Consider the following 21880-nt stretch of genomic DNA (forward strand, 5'->3'; position numbering starts at 1 on the left):
TGTCTCTACCCATTCCAGCCTCACTCCCCCTGTCTCTACCCATTCCAGCCTCCCCCTCCTGTCTCTACCCAGTCCAGCCTCCCCCTCCTGTCTCTACCCAGTCCAGCCTCCCCCCTCCTGTCTCTACCCAGTCCAGCCTCCCCCTCCTGTCTCTACCCAGTCCAGCCTCCCCCTCCTGTCTCTACCCAGTCCAGCCTCACTCCCCCTGTCTCTACCCATTCCAGCCTCCCCCTCCTGTCTCTACCCATTCCAGCCTCACTCCCCCTGTCTCTACCCATTCCAGCCTCCCCCTCCTGTCTCTACCCAGTCCAGCCTCCCCCTCCTGTCTCTACCCAGTCCAGCCTCCCCCCTCCTGTCTCTACCCAGTCCAGCCTCCCCCCTCCTGTCTCTACCCAGTCCAGCCTCCCCCTCCTGTCTCTACCCAGTCCAGCCTCCCCCTCCTGTCTCTACCCAGTCCAGCCTCACTCCCCCTGTCTCTACCCAGTCCAGCCTCCCCCTCCTGTCTCTACCCAGTCCAGCCTCCCCCTCCTGTCTCTACCCATTCCAGCCTCACTCCCCCTGTCTCTCCCCATTCCAGCCTCCCCCCTCCTGTCTCTACCCAGTCCAGCCTCCCCCTCCTGTCTCTACCCAGTCCAGCCTCCCCCTCCTGTCTCTACCCAGTCCAGCCTCACTCCCCCTGTCTCTACCCAGTCCAGCCTCCCCCTCCCGTCTCTACCCAGTCCAGCCTCCCCCTCCCGTCTCTACCCAGTCCAGCCTCCCCCTCCCGTCTCTACCCAGTCCAGCCTCCCCCTCCTGTCTCTACCCAGTCCAGCCTCACTCCCCCTGTCTCTACCCAGTCCAGCCTCCCCCTCCTGTCTCTACCCAGTCCAGCCTCCCCCTCCTGTCTCTACCCATTCCAGCCTCACTCCCCCTGTCTTTACCCAGTCCAGCCTCCCCCTCCTGTCTCTACCCAGTCCAGCCTCCCCCTCCTGTCTCTACCCAGTCCAGCCTCACTCCCCCTGTCTCTACCCAGTCCAGCCTCCCCCTCCTGTCTCTACCCAGTCCAGCCTCCCCCTCCTGTCTCTACCCAGTCCAGCCTCCCCCTCCTGTCTCTACCCAGTCCAGCCTCACTCCCCCTGTCTCTACCCAGTCCAGCCTCCCCCTCCTGTCTCTACCCAGTCCAGCCTCCCCCTCCTGTCTCTACCCATTCCAGCCTCACTCCCCCTGTCTTTACCCAGTCCAGCCTCCCCCTCCTGTCTCTACCCAGTCCAGCCTCCCCCTCCTGCCTCCGTCCGCCTCACCCCCGCCCCAGTCCAGCCTCACTCCCCCTGTCTCTACCCAGTCCAGCCTCCCCCTCCTGTCTCTACCCAGTCCAGCCTCCCCCTCCTGTCTCTACCCAGTCCAGCCTCCCCCTCCTGTCTCTACCCATTCCAGCCTCCCCCTCCTGTCTCTACCCATTCCAGCCTCCCCCTCCTGTCTCTACCCAGTCCAGCCTCACTCCCCCTGTCTCTACCCAGTCCAGCCTCCCCCTCCTGTCTCTACCCAGTCCAGCCTCCCCCTCCTGTCTCTACCCATTCCAGCCTCCCCCTCCTGTCTCTACCCAGTCCAGCCTCCCCCTCCTGTCTCTACCCAGTCCAGCCTCCCCCTCCTGTCTCTACCCATCTCTACTCATTCCTTACTCATTCCTCCATTCTCCTGTCTCTACCCATTCCAGCCTCACCCCTCCTGTCTCTCCTCATCTCTACTCATTCCTTACTCAGTCCTCCAGTCTCCTGTCTCTACCCATTCCAGCCTCCCCCTCCTGTCTCTCTCGATCTCTACTCATTCCTTACTCAGTCCTCCAGTCTCCTGTCTCTACCCATTCCAGCCTCACCCCTCCTGTCTCTCTCGATCTCTACTCATTCCTTACTCAGTCCTCCAGCCTCCTGTCTCTACCCATTCCAGCCTCACCCCTCCTGTCTCTCCTCATCTCTACTCATTCCTTACTCAGTCCTCCAGTCTCCTGTCTCTACCCATTCCAGCCTCACCCCTCCTGTCTCTCTCCATCTCTACTCCTTCCTTACTCAGTCCTCCAGTCTCCTGTCTCTACCCATTCCAGCCTCCCCCTCCTGTCTCTCTCGATCTCTACTCATTCCTTACTCAGTCCTCCAGTCTCCTGTCTCTACCCATTCCAGCCTCACCCCTCCTGTCTCTCTCGATCTCTACTCATTCCTTACTCAGTCCTCCAGCCTCCTGTCTCTACCCATTCCAGCCTCCCCCTCCAGCCTCACCCCTCCTGTCTCTCTCGATCTCTACTCATTCCTTACTCAGTCCTCCAGCCTCCTGTCTCTACCCATTCCAGCCTCCCCCTCCAGCCTCACTCCTCCTGTCTCTCTCGATCTCTACTCATTCCTTACTCAGTCCTCCAGCCTCCTGTCTCTACCCATTCCAGCCTCACTCTTCTCTCAGGGGAAGAAGACAGGAAAGTGCTATGGGGATATTTATAGTAACCTCCTAGTCATGCATGCTGTATCTCCTCTCTCCTGGAGAATGGAGGCTTGGCTACCGTACTCTAACAGCAGGCAGGCATGGAGAGAGAGGAGAAAGGGGGGAAGAGGACATGTGATAGAGCAACAGCAAGAGAGAAAGAAAAGAAAGCGGGAAGTGAGAGACCGAGAGAAAGAAGTGGTTTGGAAGTAATGTGCTGGTATGTAATTGTATTAATTGCACATTCCTCTGCATATGAAGACATTTTATAGCCTATATAATGTGACATCACGAGCAAACAAAGGCTAGGCCTAGTCTATTGAATCAAATGATAATGTTGCCATAGAAAAGAGATTGTGCACTTTACTTCATACTTGTAGAAAATGGTGATGATTTCAGCTCCACAAAAGACCGTTCCAGAGACACAACATCTACTACTTCAGAGTTGGCCTGCAGTAGTAGGAAGGTACAACAGACATGTGATAGGAGTTGGCCTGCAGTAGTAGGAAGGTACAACAGATATGTGATAGGAGTTGGCCTGCAGTAGTAGGAAGGTACAACAGATATGTGATAGGAGTTGGCCTGCAGTAGTAGGAAGGTACAACAGATATGTGATAGGAGTTGGCCTGCAGTAGTAGGAAGGTACAACAGATATGTGATAGGAGTTGGCCTGCAGTAGTAGGAAGGTACAACAGATATGTGATAGGAGTTGGCCTGCAGTAGTAGGAAGGTACAACAGATATGTGATAGGAGTTGGCCTGCAGTAGTAGGAAGGTACAACAGATATGTGATAGGAGTTGGCCTGCAGTAGTAGGAAGGTACAACAGATATGTGATAGGAGTTGACGAGGACAGCAATCAAAGACTGAGTGAAATGAATTCCAGACAAACAGACAATGCACATGATCAATGAACAAAACAACTGAGAAGTCCAGTGTTCCATCCTCTGTGATTGGCTCAATATGAAGAGCATATCCATGTGATTGGCTCAATATGAAGAGCATTTCCACGTCATGCTGAGAAACTCAGCGTTTTAAAATCTAATCCCCTAAAAAAAATATATATATATTTATTAAAACCAGGAATGACAAAAATCAAACAACTCAAGGGGATAAAATGCAAAAGACCTCCTGAATTATTAATTGTGGCAGGTAAAAACATTTTGGCAAAGATTGGGGGAAAGAATGGAACGAAGACAAGAAATATGCTAATGAGGAAGAAGAAAGCAGCTTGGCAGTACAGCCCTGTCCCAGGTGGACCTGCTTATCTAGGAGGAATAACACTTAACACTACCCAGGCCCAAATCCTCAACTGAAAAACACTATTAACACTACCCAGGCCCAAATCCTCAACTGAAAAACACTATTAACACTACCCAGGCCCAAATCCTCAACTGAAAAACACTATTAACACTACCCAGGCCCAAATCCTCAACTGAAAAACACTATTAACACTACCCAGGCCCAAATCCTCAACTGAAAAACACTATTAACACTACCCAGGCCCAAATCCTCAACTGAAAAACACTATTAACACTACCCAGGCCCAAATCCTCAACTGAAAAACACTATTAACACTACCCAGGCCCAAATCCTCAACTGAAAAACACTATTAACACTACCCAGGCCCAAATCCTCAACTGAAAAACACTATTAACACTACCCAGGCCCAAATCCTCAACTGAAAAACACTATTAACACTACCCAGGCCCAAATCCTCAACTGAAAAACACTATTAACACTACCCAGGCCCAAATCCTCAACTGAAAAACACTATTAACACTACCCAGGCCCAAATCCTCAACTGAAAAACACTATTAACACTACCCAGGCCCAAATCCTCAACTGAAAAACACTATTAACACTACCCAGGCCCAAATCCTCAACTGAAAAACACTATTAACACTACCCAGGCCCAAATCCTCAACTGAAAAACACTTAACACTACCCAGGCCCAAATCCTCAACTGAAAAACACTATTAACACTACCCAGGCCCAAATCCTCAACTGAAAAACACTATTAACACTACCCAGGCCCAAATCCTCAACTGAAAAACACTATTAACACTACCCAGGCCCAAATCCTCAACTGAAAAACACTATTAACACTACCCAGGCCCAAATCCTCAACTGAAAAACACTATTAACACTACCCAGGCCCAAATCCTCAACTGAAAAACACTATTAACACTACCCAGGCCCAAAAGCTTAGTGATCTCTTTCCATCAGGAGAGGAGTATAGACGGGAGTGAGAGAGAGGAGAGGAGTGCAGACGGGAGTGAGAGAGAGAGAGAGAGGAGTGCAGAAGAGAGAGAGAGAGGAGTGCAGAAGAGAGAGAGAGAGAGAGAGTGAGAGAGAGGAGTGCAGACGGGAGTGAGAGGAGTGCAGACTGGAGTGAGAGAGAGAGAGAGGAGTGCAGACGGGAGTGAGAGAGAGAGAGAGAGGAGTGCAGACGGGAGTGGAGAGAGAGAGAGAGGAGTGCAGACGGGAGTGAGAGAGAGAGAGAGGAGTGCAGACGGGAGTGGGAGAGAGAGAGGAGTGCAGACGGGAGTGAGAGAGAGAGGAGTGCAGACGGGAGTGAGAGAGAGAGGAGTGCAGACGGGAGTGAGAGAGAGAGGAGTGCAGACGGGAGTGAGAGAGAGAGGAGTGCAGACGGGAGTGAGAGAGAGAGGAGTGCAGACGGGAGTGAGAGAGAGAGGAGTGCAGACGGGAGTGAGAGAGAGAGGAGTGCAGACGGGAGTGAGAGAGAGAGAGAGAGAGAGAGAGAGAGAGAGAGAGAGGAGTGCAGACGGGAGTGAGAGAGAGGAGTGCAGACGGGAGTGAGAGAGAGGAGTGCAAGTGAGAGAGAGGAGAGAGAGAGAGAGGGGCCTGACTGGCTGAGCCTAAATGAGCTAAAGGCTGTTTTGGTGGTTTCAGTCTCTCTTCCCGGACAACACCTGCTCCCCCTCTGACTGAGTCAGGCAGGGTCAACGTGGTGTAGTCTGCTGTGCTGAGCCCTGAGGCAACCAGCCTCCCCAGTCCAATCTCTTCCCTCTCCTCTCATCCTCCATAGGGGCAGCAACTCACAGAAAGGTCCCTTACCAACGGCTAATTAGCACAATGCTAACAGCCTGCCTCACCTATCAGGTCTGTTCATTAAAAATCAGCCAACGCTGACTAACTTATTTTGTTGACTAGAATTACATCTAGAATTATTTTTTTTATTTTACCTTTATTTAACCTGTTGGGGCTAGGGGGCAGTATTGAGAATTTTGAAAAAAATATGTGCCCATTTTTAACTGCCTCCTACACCAACTCAGAAGCTAGGATATGCATATTATTACCAGATTTGGATAGAAAACACTCTGAATTTTCTAAAACTGTTTGAATGGTGTCTGTAAGTATAACAAAACTCATATGGCAGGCAAAAACCTGAGAAAAAAATAATAATTTTGTGGCTGTACTATTTTTTGAGTCATTGTTAATAGATAACACAGTGACAAAGGATTCATTTCGCACTTCCTACGGCTTCCACTAGATGTCAACGATCTTTATAAAGTTGTTTGAAGCGTCTATGATGAACAGAGACCGGATGACAAGGAAGAGAAGTTGACCTCCCTGGGATGTCGTCACTTCATTATTGGCTGCACCTGCGCAATCATGTGATGCGATACATTTTTCAAATACGTTTTTCAAGACACAGGAGAGGTCGGGTTGAAACATTACTGATGTTTCACGTTAAAAATGGCTCTAAAGATTGATGCTAAACAACGTTTGACATGTTTGAACGAACGTAAATAGATTATTTTTTTTACTTTTCGCCGTGACTTCCCCCCCGCGCTACTTTTTAGTAGCCTACCGAAGCGCTAATAACTTGGAGTTATTTGGACATCAATTATGAACTTTGTTGAAAGAAACCACATTTGTTGTGGACATGGGATTCCTGGAAGTGCCAATGGATGAAGATAATCAAAGGTAAGGGATTATTGACAATAGTAATTTTGATATTACATGGTTACAAGATGGTGCTAACCTGTATAGCCTAGCCTATTGTTCTTAGCACAGCACCCGGTTTATTGCAAATTGTGATTTCCCAGTAAAGTTATTTTGAAATCTGGCAATGCAGTAGCATTTACGAAATGTTAAACTATGAATATTTGAATGACAATATTATAATTTACCAATGTTTTCGAATAGTAATTTTGTAATTTGTAACATTGTTCACCGGAAGCATTTCAGAGAAGAAAAAAATCTGAATTTCACCGCTACTGTAAAATGCTGTTTTTGGATATAAATATGAACTTGATGGAACAAAAAATGCATGTATTGTATAACATAATGTCCTAGGAGTGTCATCTGATGGAGATTGTCAAAGGTTAGTGCATAATTTTAGCTGGTTTCTGCTTTTGGTGACGCCTGACCTTGAATTGAAAATGGATGTTTGTACTTTTGTGGCTATGTACTGTCCTAACATAATCTAACTTTATGCTTTTGCCGTAAAGCCTCTTTGAAAATCGAACAATGTGGTTAGATTAAGGAGATGTTTATCTTTTAAATTGTGTAAAATAGTTGATTGTTTGAGAAATTGAAATTATTAGATTTTTGATGTTTTGAATTTCCAGCCTTGCTAGCAATCCCGTCTCAGGGTTCATTGCTACCCCCTAGCCCCAACAGGTTTTAACAAGGCAAGTCAGTTAAGAACACATTCTTATTTTCAATGACGACCTAGGAACAGTGGGTTAACTGCCTTGTTCAGGGGCAGAACGACAGATTTTTACCTTGTCAGCTTGGTGATTCAATCTTGCAACCTATCGGTTACTAGTCCAACGCTCTAACCACTAGGCTGGCTACCTGCCGACATATTATCAAATGTCAACTAAATCTGCTTTAGTCCATTAAAATGAGGTGTGGCTTGTAGTTGTTTTCTGTAGAGACCAAAAGTAAATGCATGACAGGCTATTCATCATAATAAACTCTCTGGTATGTAGAATGAGGACAACACACTGTACTGGTAACACGTGTATACAACTCGTTGCGGATTTATTCATTCCTTGTGGTATTATCTTTCTAGAATGTTTTAAAATGTTCTCTCTGCATATTTGGAAAGGGCCCGTAAGTTCAGCATTTCACTGTTAGTCTATACCTGTTGTTTACAAAGCATGTGACAAAATTAGATTTGACACACAGAACAGCTAATGTCAACATGCAGGTTTGGTATGTGTGAATGTGCATAGTTAGAGAGCTGTATGAATGGCCCTGGTTAGATAGATGTCTTCTCTGACTTCAGATACATTCCTTGGTAAAAAGTCAAAGACACTGAATATCAAAACACATTAGTAAAATTGTGACAAGTTGTAACAAGGGTTTGTTTAGATAAACATGTGGATGCAATAGAAGATACATTAGGACTGGTAACCGCCAGGGACCTCTTGATACAATATAATGATGATACTTAGTGGCCGATACGATATGTATTGTGATTCTCATAATTCTATTGTATTACGATCCGATACTGCAATTCTAAACATATTGCTCACTATGTCTGTTGCAGAGAGATGAGAGAGACTGAGAAAATACGTTTTGATCAGACATGGAAATAAAAGTTTTGAAAACTTGTTGGCTCACTGTTGAAAAAGGAGAACAAGCTATAGGTTGAAAAATACCTGAGTTTTGGCGCAAGTACAGCCGACTAGCGCTAGCTAACGCCACCTAGCAACAACAAAAAGTCGAAGTATCGATATAATATCTTCCAAAATAATATTGCGATATGTAACTATCGAATTTTCCTCCATCACGCCCCCGACACAATGATTTGAGGTTAACAAGACAAATGCCTCCCACTCCTCCCTAAGCATATGGAAACAAGACAAAATGATACGCTGCGGTTTCCAATTCAATTCTAATGATAGGAAGCACAACTCTATAGACAACATGTTCCATATTCAATTCTAATGATAGGTAGCACAACTCTATAGACATGTTCCATATTCAATTCTAATGATAGGTAGCTCAACTCTATAGACATGTTCCATATTCAATTCTAATGATAGGTAGCACAACTCTATAGACATGTTCCATATTCAATTCTAATGATAGGTAGCACAACTCTATAGACAACATGTTCCATATTCAATTCTAATGATAGGTAGCTCAACTCTATAGACATGTTCCATATTCAATTCTAATGATAGGTAGCACAACTCTATAGACAACATGTTCCATATTCAATTCTAATGATAGGTAGCTCAACTCTATAGACATGTTCCATATTCAATTCTAATGATAGGTAGCACAACTCTACAGACATGTTCCATATTCAATTCTAATGATAGGTAGCTCAACTCTATAGACAACATGTTCCATATTCAATTCTAATGATAGGTAGCACAACTCTATAGACAACATGTTCCATATTCAATTCTAATGATAGGTAGCACAACTCTATAGACAACATGTTCCATATTCAATTCTAATGATAGGTAGCACAACTCTATAGACAACATGTTCCATATTCAATTCTAATGATAGGTAGCACAACTCTATAGACATGTTCCATATTCAATTCTAATGATAGGTAGCACAACTCTATAAACAACATGTTCCATATTCAATTCTAATGATAGGTAGCTCAACTCTATAGACATGTTCCATATTCAATTCTAATGATAGGTAGCACAACTCTATAGACATGTTCCATATTCAATTCTAATGATAGGTAGCTCAACTCTATAGACATGTTCCATATTCAATTCTAATGATAGGTAGCACAACTCTATAGACAACATGTTCCATATTCAATTCTAATGATAGGTAGCTCAACTCTACAGACATGTTCCATATTCAATTCTAATGATAGGTAGCTCAACTCTATAGACATGTTCCATATTCAATTCTAATGATAGGTAGCACAACTCTATAGACAACATGTTCCATATTCAATTCTAATGATAGGTAGCTCAACTCTACAGACATGTTCCATATTCAATTCTAATGATAGGTAGCTCAACTCTATAGACATGTTCCATATTCAATTCCATTTGGAGCTTGTGAGTGTTCTTTTCCCTCTCTGTTCATTTCATTTGACTGTGAAGATTGAATCAAGGCAGACATCTGAACAATCAAGGAAGGAGGACACTCATATAAACATTTAGTATAGCAGAGACGGGAGGAAAGGAACTGGATATTCAAGGAGCCAAAATATCATCATCATCATCAGTCACGGCTTGACAAAACACACAGTCTGTTCTGCTGGGAAACACAGTACCGGGCCTGGTATTTACAGACCGTCTGTTCTGCTGGGAAACACAGTACTGGGCCTGGTATTTACAGACTGCCTGCTCTGCTGGGAAACACAGTACCGGGCCTGGTATTTACAGACTGCCTGTTCTGCTGGGGAACATAGTAACCAGGCCTGGTCTTTACAGACTGTCTGTTCTGCTGGGAAACACAGTACCGGGCCTGGTATTTACAGACTGCGGTCTAGTTCAAACAGAGCAGATGGACTCTCCCCTACACTGTTACCATGTGCATATGACAAATAAACTGCTGTCATTCTTTGCTAGAAAGAGACAGTAAATTCAGAGAGTAAATGGAGGGCTGTCAGGCCTATATTCTATGTGGCTGTGCAGTCCTCATTTAGCCTACAGTATAAAATCACAGTAGATCATTAGTTCAGCTGAAAAAGATAGCAGCAGCACACTTCCTGAGTCTAAAAATACTGAGATGGAAAGATAAACAATGAGAGTAGCTAGTAGAGACATGACCATTTACTGGAGTCAAACACTGGCTCTGTTTATTACCCCCCTCCCTGAACTCAATCTACAGCGATAAGCATCAACCCCGGGGTCAATCCAAAGCTATGGGAATAGCAGCAGACATATTTATCTGTCAGGACCATCCTGATTCAGGAAGCTCAGAGAAGTGCCTGAAGAACTGCCAATGATTGGATGTGCACAGATCTGACTGGCAACCTTCCAGACCACAGAGTGTTGACTGGCGTCCAGACAGACATTCAGGCTTAACACAAAGGAGAGATGTGGTAGTCAGAGGTCTGGCTCCTATTCAGATGTTTACAGCTCATCTGTTACATAACCAAGGCTGAAAGACAGAGGTCAGCATCTGTTCTGGAGAACACTTGTTAATTAGGATGCGTGTACATGTCTGCGTGTGTGTCTGCGGGACTCACTCTTTGCAGGCGTTGGAGACGTGGGTGGGTACAGTGTATTTACAGTCCATGATCATGGTGAGGGTCTCGCTGTCGTTGGCCTCCTGGAAGGGGGGCTGTCCACACACCAGCATGAACAGGATCACACCAAGACTCCAGATATCTAATAGGAGGAAGAGGAGAGAGAGAGAGAGAAGGTGAATGGATCATTCTGCTACACTATAACCTGGCTGGGTACTGTAGAACAATCTGTAGGTTCAGAGCACTGTGTTCTGTCAGCCCTGGGATTCTGCTGGCCTGGGCTAAACAGTCTGGATTCCCCCTGCTGCAACTACCTTGGTGATTCAAAATCAAATTGTAGTGTGTGTGTGTGTGTGTGTGTGTGTGTGTGTGTGTGTGTGTGTGTGTGTGTGTGTGTGTGTGTGTGTGTGTGTGTGTGTGTGTGTGTGTGTGTGTGTAGGGAATTAACCACGCAGACCCCAAACACCCCAGCTCAACCTTCACATCACACCACTGTGGTTACCCACTCCAATTTGCATACCGCCCCAACAGATCCACAGATGATGAAAATCTCCATTGCACTCCACACTGCCCTTCCCCACCTGGACAAAAGGAACACCTATTTGAGAATGCTGATTCATAGACAATGGCTCAGCGTTTAACTTGTTATGGATAGGGGGCAGTATTTTCACGGCCGGATAAAAAACATACCCGATTTAATCTGATTATTACTCCTGCCCAGAAACTAGAATATGCATATAATTATTAGCTTTGGATAGAAAACACTCCAAAGTTTCTAAAACTGTTTGAATGGTGTCTGTGAGTATAACAGAACTCATTTGGCAGGCCAAAACCTGAGAAGATTCCAAAACAGGAAGCGCCGTCTCTGACCATTTCTTGGCCTTCTTGATCATCTCTATCCAAAACAGGGGATCTCTGCTGTAACGTGACATTTTCTAACGCTCCCATAGGCTCTCAGAAGGCGCCAGAATGTTGAATGATGACTTTGCAGGCCATGGCTGAAAAACAGTAGCGCATTTGGTAAGTGGTCGATCTGAGAACAATGAGACTGGCGCGCGCATGCACGAGACGACTCCATGTTTTCATTTTCAGTCTTTGAACGAAAACAACGACTCCCAGTCGGAATATTATCGCTTTTTTACAAGAAAAATCACATAAAAATTGATTTTAAACAGCGTTTGACATGCTTCGAAGTACGGTAATGGAATATTTTGATTTTTTTTGTCACGAAACGCGCCGGGCGCGTCACCCTTCGGATAGTGTCTTGAACGCACAAACAAAACGTCGCTATTTGGATATAACTATGGATTATTTGGAACCAAACCAACATTTGTTATTGAAGTAGAAGTCCTGGGAGTGCATTCTGACGAAGAACAGCAAAGGTAATCCAATTTTTCTTATAGTAAATCTGAGTTTGGTGAGTACCAAACTTGGTGGGTGTCAAAATAGCTAGCCCGTGATGGCGAGCTATCTACTCAGAATATTGCAAAATGTGCTTTCACCGAAAAGCTATTTTAAAACCGGACACCGCGATTGCATAAAGGAGTTCTGTATCTATAATTCTTTAAATAATTGTTGTGTTTTTTTGTGAACGTTTATCGTGAGTAATTTAGTAAATTCACCAGAAGTGTTCGGTGGGAATGCTAGTTCTGAACGTCACATGCTAATGTAAAAAGCTGGTTTTTGATATAAATATGAACTTGATTGAACAAAACATGCATGTATTGTATAACAATATCCTAGGAGTGTCATCTGATGAAGATCAAAGGTTAGTGCTGCATTTAGCTGTGGTTTTGTTTTTTGTGACATTATATGCTAGCTTGAAAAATGGGTGTCTGATTATTTCTGGCTGGGTACTCTGCTGACATAATCTAATGTTTTGCTTTCGCTGTAAAGCCTTTTTGAAATTGGACAGTGTGGTTAGATTAACGAGAGTCTTGTCTTTAAAATGGTGTAAAATAGTCATATGTTTGAAAAATTGAAGTTTTGGGATTTTCGAGGAGTTTGTATTTCGCGCCACGCCCATCATTGGATATTGGAGCAGGTGTTCCGCTAGCGGAAAGTCTAGATGTAAGAGGTTAACACCATAGTGCCCTCAAAGCTCATCAATAAGCTAAGGACCCTGGGACTAAACACCTCCAACTGCAACCCGGACTTCCTGACGGGCCGCCTACAGGTGGTAAGGGTAGGTAACAACACATCCACCACGCTGATCCTCAACACGGGGGCCCCTCAGGGGTGCGTGCTCAGCCCCCTCCTGTACTCCCTGTTCACTCATGACTGCGTGGCCGCGCACAACTCCAACACCATCATTACATTTTCCGATGACAACAGTGGTAGGCCTGATCACCGACAACGATGAGACAGCCTATAGGGAGGAGGTCAGAGACCTGGCCGTGTGGTGCCAGGACAAGAACCTCTCCCTCAACTTGAGCAATACAAAGGAGATGATTGTGGACTAAAGGAAAAAGAGGACCGAGCACGTCCCCATTCTCATCGACGGGGCTGTAGTGGAGCAGGTTGAGAGCTTCAGGTTCCTTGGTGTCCACATCACCAACAAAATAACATGGTCCAAGCACACCAAGACAGTCGTGAAGAGGGCACAACAAAACCAATTCCCCCTCAGGAGACTGAAAAGATTTGGCATGGGTCCTCAGATCCTCAAAACTGTTCTCTCTGCTACCGCACGGCAAGCGGTACCGGAGCGCCAAGTCTAGGTCCAAGAGGCTTCTAAAGAGCTTCTACCCCCAAGCCATAAGACTCCTGAAGATCTAGTCAAATGGCTACCAAGACTATTTGCAGTGCACCCCCCCCCCCACCCCACCACTGCTACTCTGTCATCTATGCATAGTCACTTTAATAACTCTACCTACATGTACATATTACCTCAAATAACCAGTGCCCACACACATTGACTGTGTACCGGTACCCCCCCTGTATATAATCTCCACATTGACTGTGTACCGGTACCCCCTGTATATAGTCTCCACATTGACTGTGTACCGGTAGCTCCTGTATATAGTCTCCACATTGACTGTGTACCGGTACCTCCTGTATATAGTCTCACTATTGTTATTCACTGCTGCTCTTTAATTACTTGTATCTCTTATTCTTTTTAACTGCATTGTTGGTTAGGGGCTGGTTAGTAAGTATTTCACTGTAAGATCTACACCTATGGTATTCGGCGCATATGACTAATAAAATGTGATCACTAGCTAAATAAACCTGAACTAGAGTTCCAGATGTGTTGTCAGCTCTGCTAGGCAGCAGTAAACGTAGAGATGGCTTTCCAAATGACACTAGTCCCTATATAGTGTACTACTTTTGACTAGGGCCCATAGGGACTCCTGAAATCCACCTGTCATAGCTGATACTGAAGTCAGTTATTTAAGTGCAGCTGTGATTCAGCCCGACTCAATAAGGAATGAATTATTACATAAACACATACTCTATCTTTAATGCCCAGTTTGTCTCAGAATTAGTCAGTCAGATACTTGCAAAAAGCATTTAAAAACACAGATTACAATGAGGATTTTAAATAATTCTCATTAAGCCTAGATGCCCTCAGAAAATGAACTAAGTCGCAGCGTATAACCCAGCCCTCATTGCACAAACAGTGCCAGTTAAAGATACAAAAATAAAAATATCTGTAGCTAGCCCACAAAACACTTTCAAATCCTCCTGGGGTCCAACAACCTGTTCATCGGAGGATTTGAAAGTGTCATTAAAGGAACGGTTAACTAGGTCCCAGGATGTAGGAATGTTGCAGAGGTCCATGTGCCACTGAGGGTTGACTGCCCAACAGTAAAAGGTGTCAGAGGCTACTTGTAGTTGTGTATCTGCTGGATCGTTCAAATCTCCTGTTGATGTCTGATGCCTGCAGCTCCAGGGAGGAAGGTGAAACTAGTCCACAGGGCTCCTCCTTATTTCTCAATGAGATGAGGGCCTGCCTCCCTGTTAAAGCTGCAGTCATATTATTACTGCTGCCTCTAGAGGGGCATCCAGGAGCTCCTATTCCACCTCAGCAAGCTGGAGGGAAGGAAGAGATGGGAGGGAAGGACGACCGGAAGGAGGAGACCGACGTACGGACGGTCGGAGACGAGGGATACAGTCTGCAGTAGCCATGATGCACATCAAGCCTCCATCCCCACCACTTGCAGATCTGCCACAAGCCTGGCTGATGAAATTTTACCATGGTGTTTTAAGGGGAAGGTCCCCACGATGTCAATGAGTACTCCGTGTTCCAATGGCATCCTGTGTCAACAAATCCTAAATCAAACGCTGCTTTGGGGTTCTCACAATGAGGAGGACTTGCTACATGGCAGCTAGTGTGCTTCATTCGACAGTGGAAACCTAATGTAGCAGGCATAAATAAAACACCTGATCCCCTACATACTGCTACTGACAAATAAATAAAATATATATATTTTCAAACTGCTGAGAGGTTATCTTCTGCACTGTTCAACCAATCTAGTAAAATGTGGAGGAGTTAAGATGGACGGACGTCGCTGGCTGTCTTTTCCATTTCCCCTGAACAGCAGAACATCTAGTTGTTGGGGACTGGGCGGAGCCTAGATGGTGGTGGTGTTGGCTCCCCATCCTCTAATAGGCTGGTGTACTACTCTCCCTCTCTACTTTTTTACCAAGGATATTGTTTTTCAGATTTAAATAAATAAATAAAAATCAGACAATAGCCTATATGCTAACCTAGCTTCAGCATCTCTCTGTCATTCTGCATGCAACCCACTCACCTGTGATTACATTTACTGTATAGTGAGAGAGAAAAAACAACCCTGACCCTTCTGGGGGCCTTGATGCCTCTGCCATGTTTATTTCTCAGTATATATATATATATATATATATATTAGTCGTGAGATGCGAGAACAGTAGCAACAGTGATGAGCTCCAATGGGTTTTGCAGGAAAGCAATGCATTGCAATCAGGAGGCCCATTGCTTCATTACAGCAAATTGAACACAACGTTCTAAAACCGTGCTTGGCTTCACATCATGCCAATCACACATGCAGTCAACCTTATTTTCCCATCATCAAAAAGAGAATATTTCCATGCTGTGACCCAGATCAGACATCCTGAGCCCAGACTGAGCCCCGTACAGAAATAACTCCCTGCAACTCTCCCATCTCTGACCGTGGAGGAGCGCCAGATTCAATCTAACCTGCTGTGCCACTGTTTATACTGCCTGTCTACAAACTAGCTAGGACCCGCAGGAAGGCGCACACATTATTTTACCAAAAACTGTGGGTATCAGTACCTGGTATTTCCACAGTAACCAAAACCCTTCTGTGAATTTATTTTGACCATGGGGGGAAAAAAAGCTAGTTCTATGTTTAGGCTACACACCATTGTATAAATACTGCAATACAGGTTCAACTGAATGGAGTCAGGTAGAAGGTTGTGTTTTAACTTCCCTAAATCAGCATTTACTGTCTGTCTGCTACACATGCACACAAGGTGTCAACTGGAAGAACACTTTAGATTCAGTAGCACCCCTTCCCCTTCAAGACCAGTGACCCTGCTAGAAATGGACAAATCTAAAGCTGTTTCTGGCCCAGGTCCCTTACTGAGACACTTGAAGTCAGCCACAGCCTGCCAGCCTGTCCGGGGCTACAATAACAAATGTTTACTGTTGGGGATACTCGAGGCCCTCAAATTTTTTCCGGTCCTGAGCAAATTTCAGGTCTGCTGAGCGCAAACTTGAACATTGTGAAAATTCTGTGCAACTTCAAGCACGCACTAACTGTGACACTGAGGCTGTCTCCACTTTAAGTTACAGTTTTAACAGTGGCCAAGTAGGCTACTGTGGTTATGTGATCATAATGTAGGCCTATCAGAGTGGCCTACCATCAGAAACAATGGAGAAAGTGCATCCTATAACATTTTAACATGGAAATAGCTGCTCTATCATTCAGCCTACAGTAGCAGCCACTGTGTGGTTAAATGTAGACCTACATTCCATGAGGCTTTTGATAAAAACATGCAGGGCTTGATATTAACCTGTGTATCCACTTGTCCTTCAGACAAGGAGGTGACTGAAAATGTTGTTGTTTGATGCAAGAAACCAGTTTACAAAATAAAATGCATTATTATTCCCATACCATTATTACAGAGAATCAGACACATTATGTTACCCCCTGCCTATTGGCTACTTAGCTTATTGAAGCCCGTCTCAAAATACAACTATGCTCCCGAGTGGCGCAGCAGGCTATGGCACTGCATCTCAGTGCTAGATGCGTCACTACAGACCCTGGTTCGATTCCAGGAGTCCCATAGGGTGGCGTACAATTGGCCCAGCGTCATCCGGGTTTGGTCGGGTTATGCGGTCATTGTAAATAAGAAATGTGTTCTTAACTGACTTGCCTAGTTAAATAAAATAAAAAACGGAAGACAAAAAAAATAATAACTTTAAATCCGACTCGTTATTAAAGATGTCTAGAAATGTACACATTTTGTGTTCGTAGGAAGCAAATCACTCCCCTATTGCTGACTACAAATTCTCCTTAACTGGGCTAATAACTCACTAACTCAAAAGATATGAACAAAATGTGCACACGTGGCTATGTGCAGCTCTTGCTTTGATCTCAAAACAAGCACATCTACTCATGACCACAGTCGTCAACACAGATCCATATATGGAAATGGTCTATTTGCATATAGGCCTACTGCAGATCTGATTGGTTATACCACACCGGTCTGTGTAGAGTACATGCTGAGTTGTGTCCAATAGAATCCTACTCCTACCTACAACAAAATCTCTTGCATAGTTAGTTTTGTTGCATTGACAGTGGCTAATATTGCACTGATTCAATCACAATTGCCACAGTTAAGGGAAACGTTGACAGCCACAGTAAAGGGAAACGTTGACAGCCACAGTAAAGGGAAACGTTGACAGCCACAGTAAAGGGAAACGTTGACAGTCACAGTAAAGGGAAACGTTGACAGTGTTAACTCAACAGTAAAAGAGAAACATTGATAGAGTTAACAGGGAAAACTCAATCTCGTGCTTGTCACCGTGGGCTGATATTTCTTCAGCTCTCTCCTGCTGCGTGCACACTCACAGCTTAGAGGGAACATTGGTTGGGAACCACTGAAGTAGAACACATTCTCCTCGGTGCTCACAACTCAACTTGTTTATCTCAGGGTCATATGTGCATGTAGAGAGAGACGGGAGTGCAAAACTCAAGATGTGACATCTTTTGAAAATGTAGAAATGAAAAGGGCTGAGTTGCAAGTTCCATGGGGAATTTCCCCCTCTCCTTACATGTCTCTGAAATGAGCAAATGATCCCATTGCCATCCCCCCCAGCACCGTACATACATGATGACTGGGATTGTCAGAACACGTCAGAGTCAGAGCTTTGAGGCAGACTAGTAGTAATCTTCACAAGATACACGAAGTAACAGAGCACACTGGATCTAAGATAATACTCAAATGTTTTGTAACTTCAGGTACTGTGTGCACACATACACACAGTTGTGGAGTAAAAAGACATGCCCTGGAACATAACCCCACTACTCAGTCTTCAGAGAGACTATATACAATGGATAACTTAAGAGCTCCCACCACCTAGGTTTTTCCACATTTTGATGCATTAAAAGTGGAATTGAAATGTACAGAATAGTGATTTTTGTTTGTCACTGATCAACACAAATTACCTCAATGTCAAAGTGAAAAGAAAATCAAGTTATTTTTTGTAAAAATGTGTATGGTTATATAAAAGTATTCACCCCCTATTATGACAAGCCTAAATAAATACAGGAGTACAAATTTGCTTGACGAATCACATAAGTTGCATGGACTCACTGTGTGCAATAATAGTATTTAACATGATTTTTGACTACCTCATCGCTGTACCCAACACACATAATTATCTGTAAGGTCCCTCAGTTGAGTAGTGCATTTCAAAACACAGATTCAACCAAAGACCAGGGTCCCCCCCCCCCCCCCCCGTGCTTCGCAGAGGGCACTTATTGGTTGATGGGTAAAAAAGCAGACATTGAATATCCATTTGAGCATGGTGAAGTTATTAATTACACTGTAGATGGTGTATCAATACACCCAGTCACTACAAAGACACAGGCGTCCTTCCTAACGGAGAAGCCAGCAGAGGAAGGAAACCGTTTAGGGATTTCACAATGAGGCCAGTGCTGATTTTAAAACATTAACAGATGGCTGTGAATGGTAGAAAACTGAGGATGGAGCAACAACATTGCATTTACTCCACAATACTAACCTAAATGATTGAGTGAAAAGGAGGAAGTCTGTACAGAATAAAAAGCATCCCGTTTGCAACAAGGCACTAAACAAGTAATAATGCAAAACATTTGCCAAAAGGAATTTACTTTTTGTTTGAATACAGCATGTTGTTTGGGGCAAATCCAACAACACATTCCTGATTATTACTCTCTATACATTTCAAGCATGATGGTGGCTGCATCATGTTATAGGTATGCTTGTCATTGGCAAGGACTAGGGATTTTTCAGGAATAAAACCCCCAGAATGAAACTAATCACAGGCAAAAGTCCTAGAGGAAAACCTGGTTCAGACTGCTTTCCACCAGACAGTGGGAGATGAATTCACCTTACAGCTGGAGAATAACCTAAAACACAAGGCCAAATTTACACTGCTGTTTCTTACCAACACAGTGAATGTTAATGTGTGGCCCAATTACAGTTGACTTAAATCTGCTTTAAAATCTATGTCAAGACTTGAAAATACCTGTCTAGTGATGATCAACAACCAACTTGACAGAGCTTGAAGAATTGAAGTCAAAATATTGTACAATCCAGGTATGCAGAGCTCTAAGAGAGACTTAACCCAAAAGATTCACAGCTGTAATACCTGCCAAAAGGTGTTTCTAACATGTATTGACTCAGGGGGGTGAATACTTAACTAATCAAGCTATATTAGTTTGGTGTTTAATTTTTCATATGTTAGAATTTGTCTTCCACTTTTACATGAGTATTTTATGTAGATTGTTGACAAAATGACAATTAAACCCATTTTAATTCCACTTTGTAACAATAAAATGTGAAGAAATCCAAAGGGGATGAATACTTATATGTACTGTACATCTTCCTGGCTCCATTTCAACGTGATGATTGACAAGCACTCAAAAGGATTTAACACAACAAGACACAGAAACAGCAGCAGGCAGTGATTATGGGGAGGATTTCTGTGCCAATGTTAATAGGGGCATTGGGGTGTGTAGTTGGCCTCCTGCAAGTGACATGAAGAGTAACAGATTTTGAAAGGAGTGAGGCAAAAAAAACAGAGCAACCTGATTAATGCAGACAGCCCCGTCTCACTCACACACACACCACACCAGTAGTGTTCAATCTCTGTAAAACATGTAGATGAGTATGACGAGAGCGCAGAGACCCCAGGAGATGTGGAGATCTCACCACTTGTATTGATGAGAGAGAGCAGAGACGTGGAGATCTCACCACTTGTCTTGATGAGAGAGAGCAGAGACCCCAGGAGATGTGGAGATCTCACCACTTGTCTTGATGAGAGAGAGCAGAGACCCCAGGAGATGTGGAGATCTCACTAGTCTTGATGACAGAGAGCAGAGACCCCAGGAGATGTGGAGATCTCACTAGTCTTGATGACAGAGAGCAGAGACCCCAGGAGATGTGGAAATTACCACTTATCTTGAGCACAAATGTCCCTGGTGTATAACGTGGTTGTTGGTGTTTAAGTGCATCCAACTGAGTTGGCATAAAGATGACAAAATTGGCAAGTCATCACTGGCAGTGAGTAGAAGAATTAGGCTTGGGCGGTGAGAGCCTTGGGAGTCACTCACTGTTGTGCAGCATGCGCCAGGTGATTTAATTACATTATGGAGTTCCACCAGTGAAATGTTTGCCAGATAGATATCTTACAGCTATTAAGTTAACGGTCTAAAATGTGCTAAATGCTCTGCAGTTGTGCATTTGGTTTGCTAATTTATTAGCTAGTTAGCTTCTTCCAAAAAAATCAAGCATTCGCTTGGTAACAGCAGATAATCCCCTCCTGGATCAAGAGCCTTGCTGGCTAATATTTGTTTTGTGCGTGCAGCAAACTGAGAAGCATTTTTTTTGTTACTTGTATAGTTTAGGTCAGAAACTACTAAAATGTTCGCAATGCGCTGGTTAGCATTTAGTTAGTATTCTACATGTACTTGTTAGCATTGCTAACCTTCAGATTAGTATCAGTGGGATTTTAAAACAGCGCCCCTTGTGTTCAGTGTCGGTATTACTGAATAGGATACCAAATATCCGAGTATGGCAGAAGGTCGGTATGACAATCTGTATACCGCCCAAGCGTAAGAAGCACACAGATAACCTAAGACGTGAACAGCCACTATTAGCAGCCATGACTGAACTTCTCTCCCCACCTCATCCCTGTTAAGCAAATCCACCAACCAACCAACCAACCAACCAACCAGGCCCATCACCAAAGCAGGAGCTGCAGCTCGTGGACAGTGAGGTCAGTGAATCAAGCCTAGGGGCAGGGGTAACACTGACTAGGGTTGAATGGTGGGAACCCAGTTACTGAGATTTATCGCCAAAAACAACTCCCTTTTCCCGGGATAAATAGCAGAGAAGTGTATATGAACAGCATGGCGTGTAATGGAACTGTTATATTATATGCGGTGACTAAATTTGGCTTCTCTGCGGCCTCCGCATGATGAATCATCAACGCTCAGGGTGGGGACAGACAGCCCATCTCAGTATGGAGTGCAGTTCACAATGCATGTAGACCTCATCATGGTAAGGTCTTTTGTCACAGGTAGGCCTACATTTGCTGCAGCATAGTCTATGCTACAGTAATATAAAGACTTAATGAGTGTCTAATTTACCCATCCATTTCAGGGGTCACCTTATTTTTTTGTAAAGATTATTATTGTTTTAATTGCAGCTGCAGAGTTTTAAAAAACAGCCTATCACTCAAATATTGTTGCTTTAAGATCAGTGCACACGCTAGCACTCTCTCGCAGTCGCTCTCCCTGTTCAAATTGCATCAAAAATAGATAATCCTGTTCTAGATGTCCTAGCTTACCTATTTCAGGTAATACATTCAATGCCGTATTAGCCTTATATTTAGCTAATGATGGGTTATGCATAATAAGCTTCTAATTTATAGCCTTTGTCTGTTGCTCGCACAGTACGTACGCACCTGTGCTCCCCTGGCCTCTCTCCTTAAAAAAAACACTCCTCAGCTCTTGGAGTCCCATGCAGGAAAAGCCAGACTAGAATAGCTCGCTGGACAT

The 21880-nt window shown here is 44.3% G+C and overlaps 1 protein-coding gene across 50 annotated transcripts in view; it reads right to left on the reverse strand.

Moving 5' to 3' along the window:
- Positions 1 to 21880, reverse strand: part of LOC106598871 (SNF-related serine/threonine-protein kinase) — a 70178-nt gene that overhangs the window by 33876 nt on the left and 14422 nt on the right. For all 50 annotated transcript variants that reach the window (XR_014380044.1, XR_014380049.1, XR_014380050.1 and 47 more), the window contains exon 3: positions 10608 to 10749. Coding sequence is in view for 1 of the 50 variants with exons in the window: in XM_082960019.1 (XP_082816145.1) it covers positions 10608 to 10749 (142 nt within the window). In the remaining 49 variants the exon portion in view is untranslated. The remainder of the gene's footprint in view (positions 1 to 10607; positions 10750 to 21880) is intronic.

The sequence above is a fragment of the Salmo salar genome, chromosome 02 (genome assembly GCF_965601325.2).
Source record: "Salmo salar chromosome 02, fSalSal1, whole genome shotgun sequence".
Taxonomy (NCBI): domain Eukaryota; kingdom Metazoa; phylum Chordata; class Actinopteri; order Salmoniformes; family Salmonidae; genus Salmo; species Salmo salar.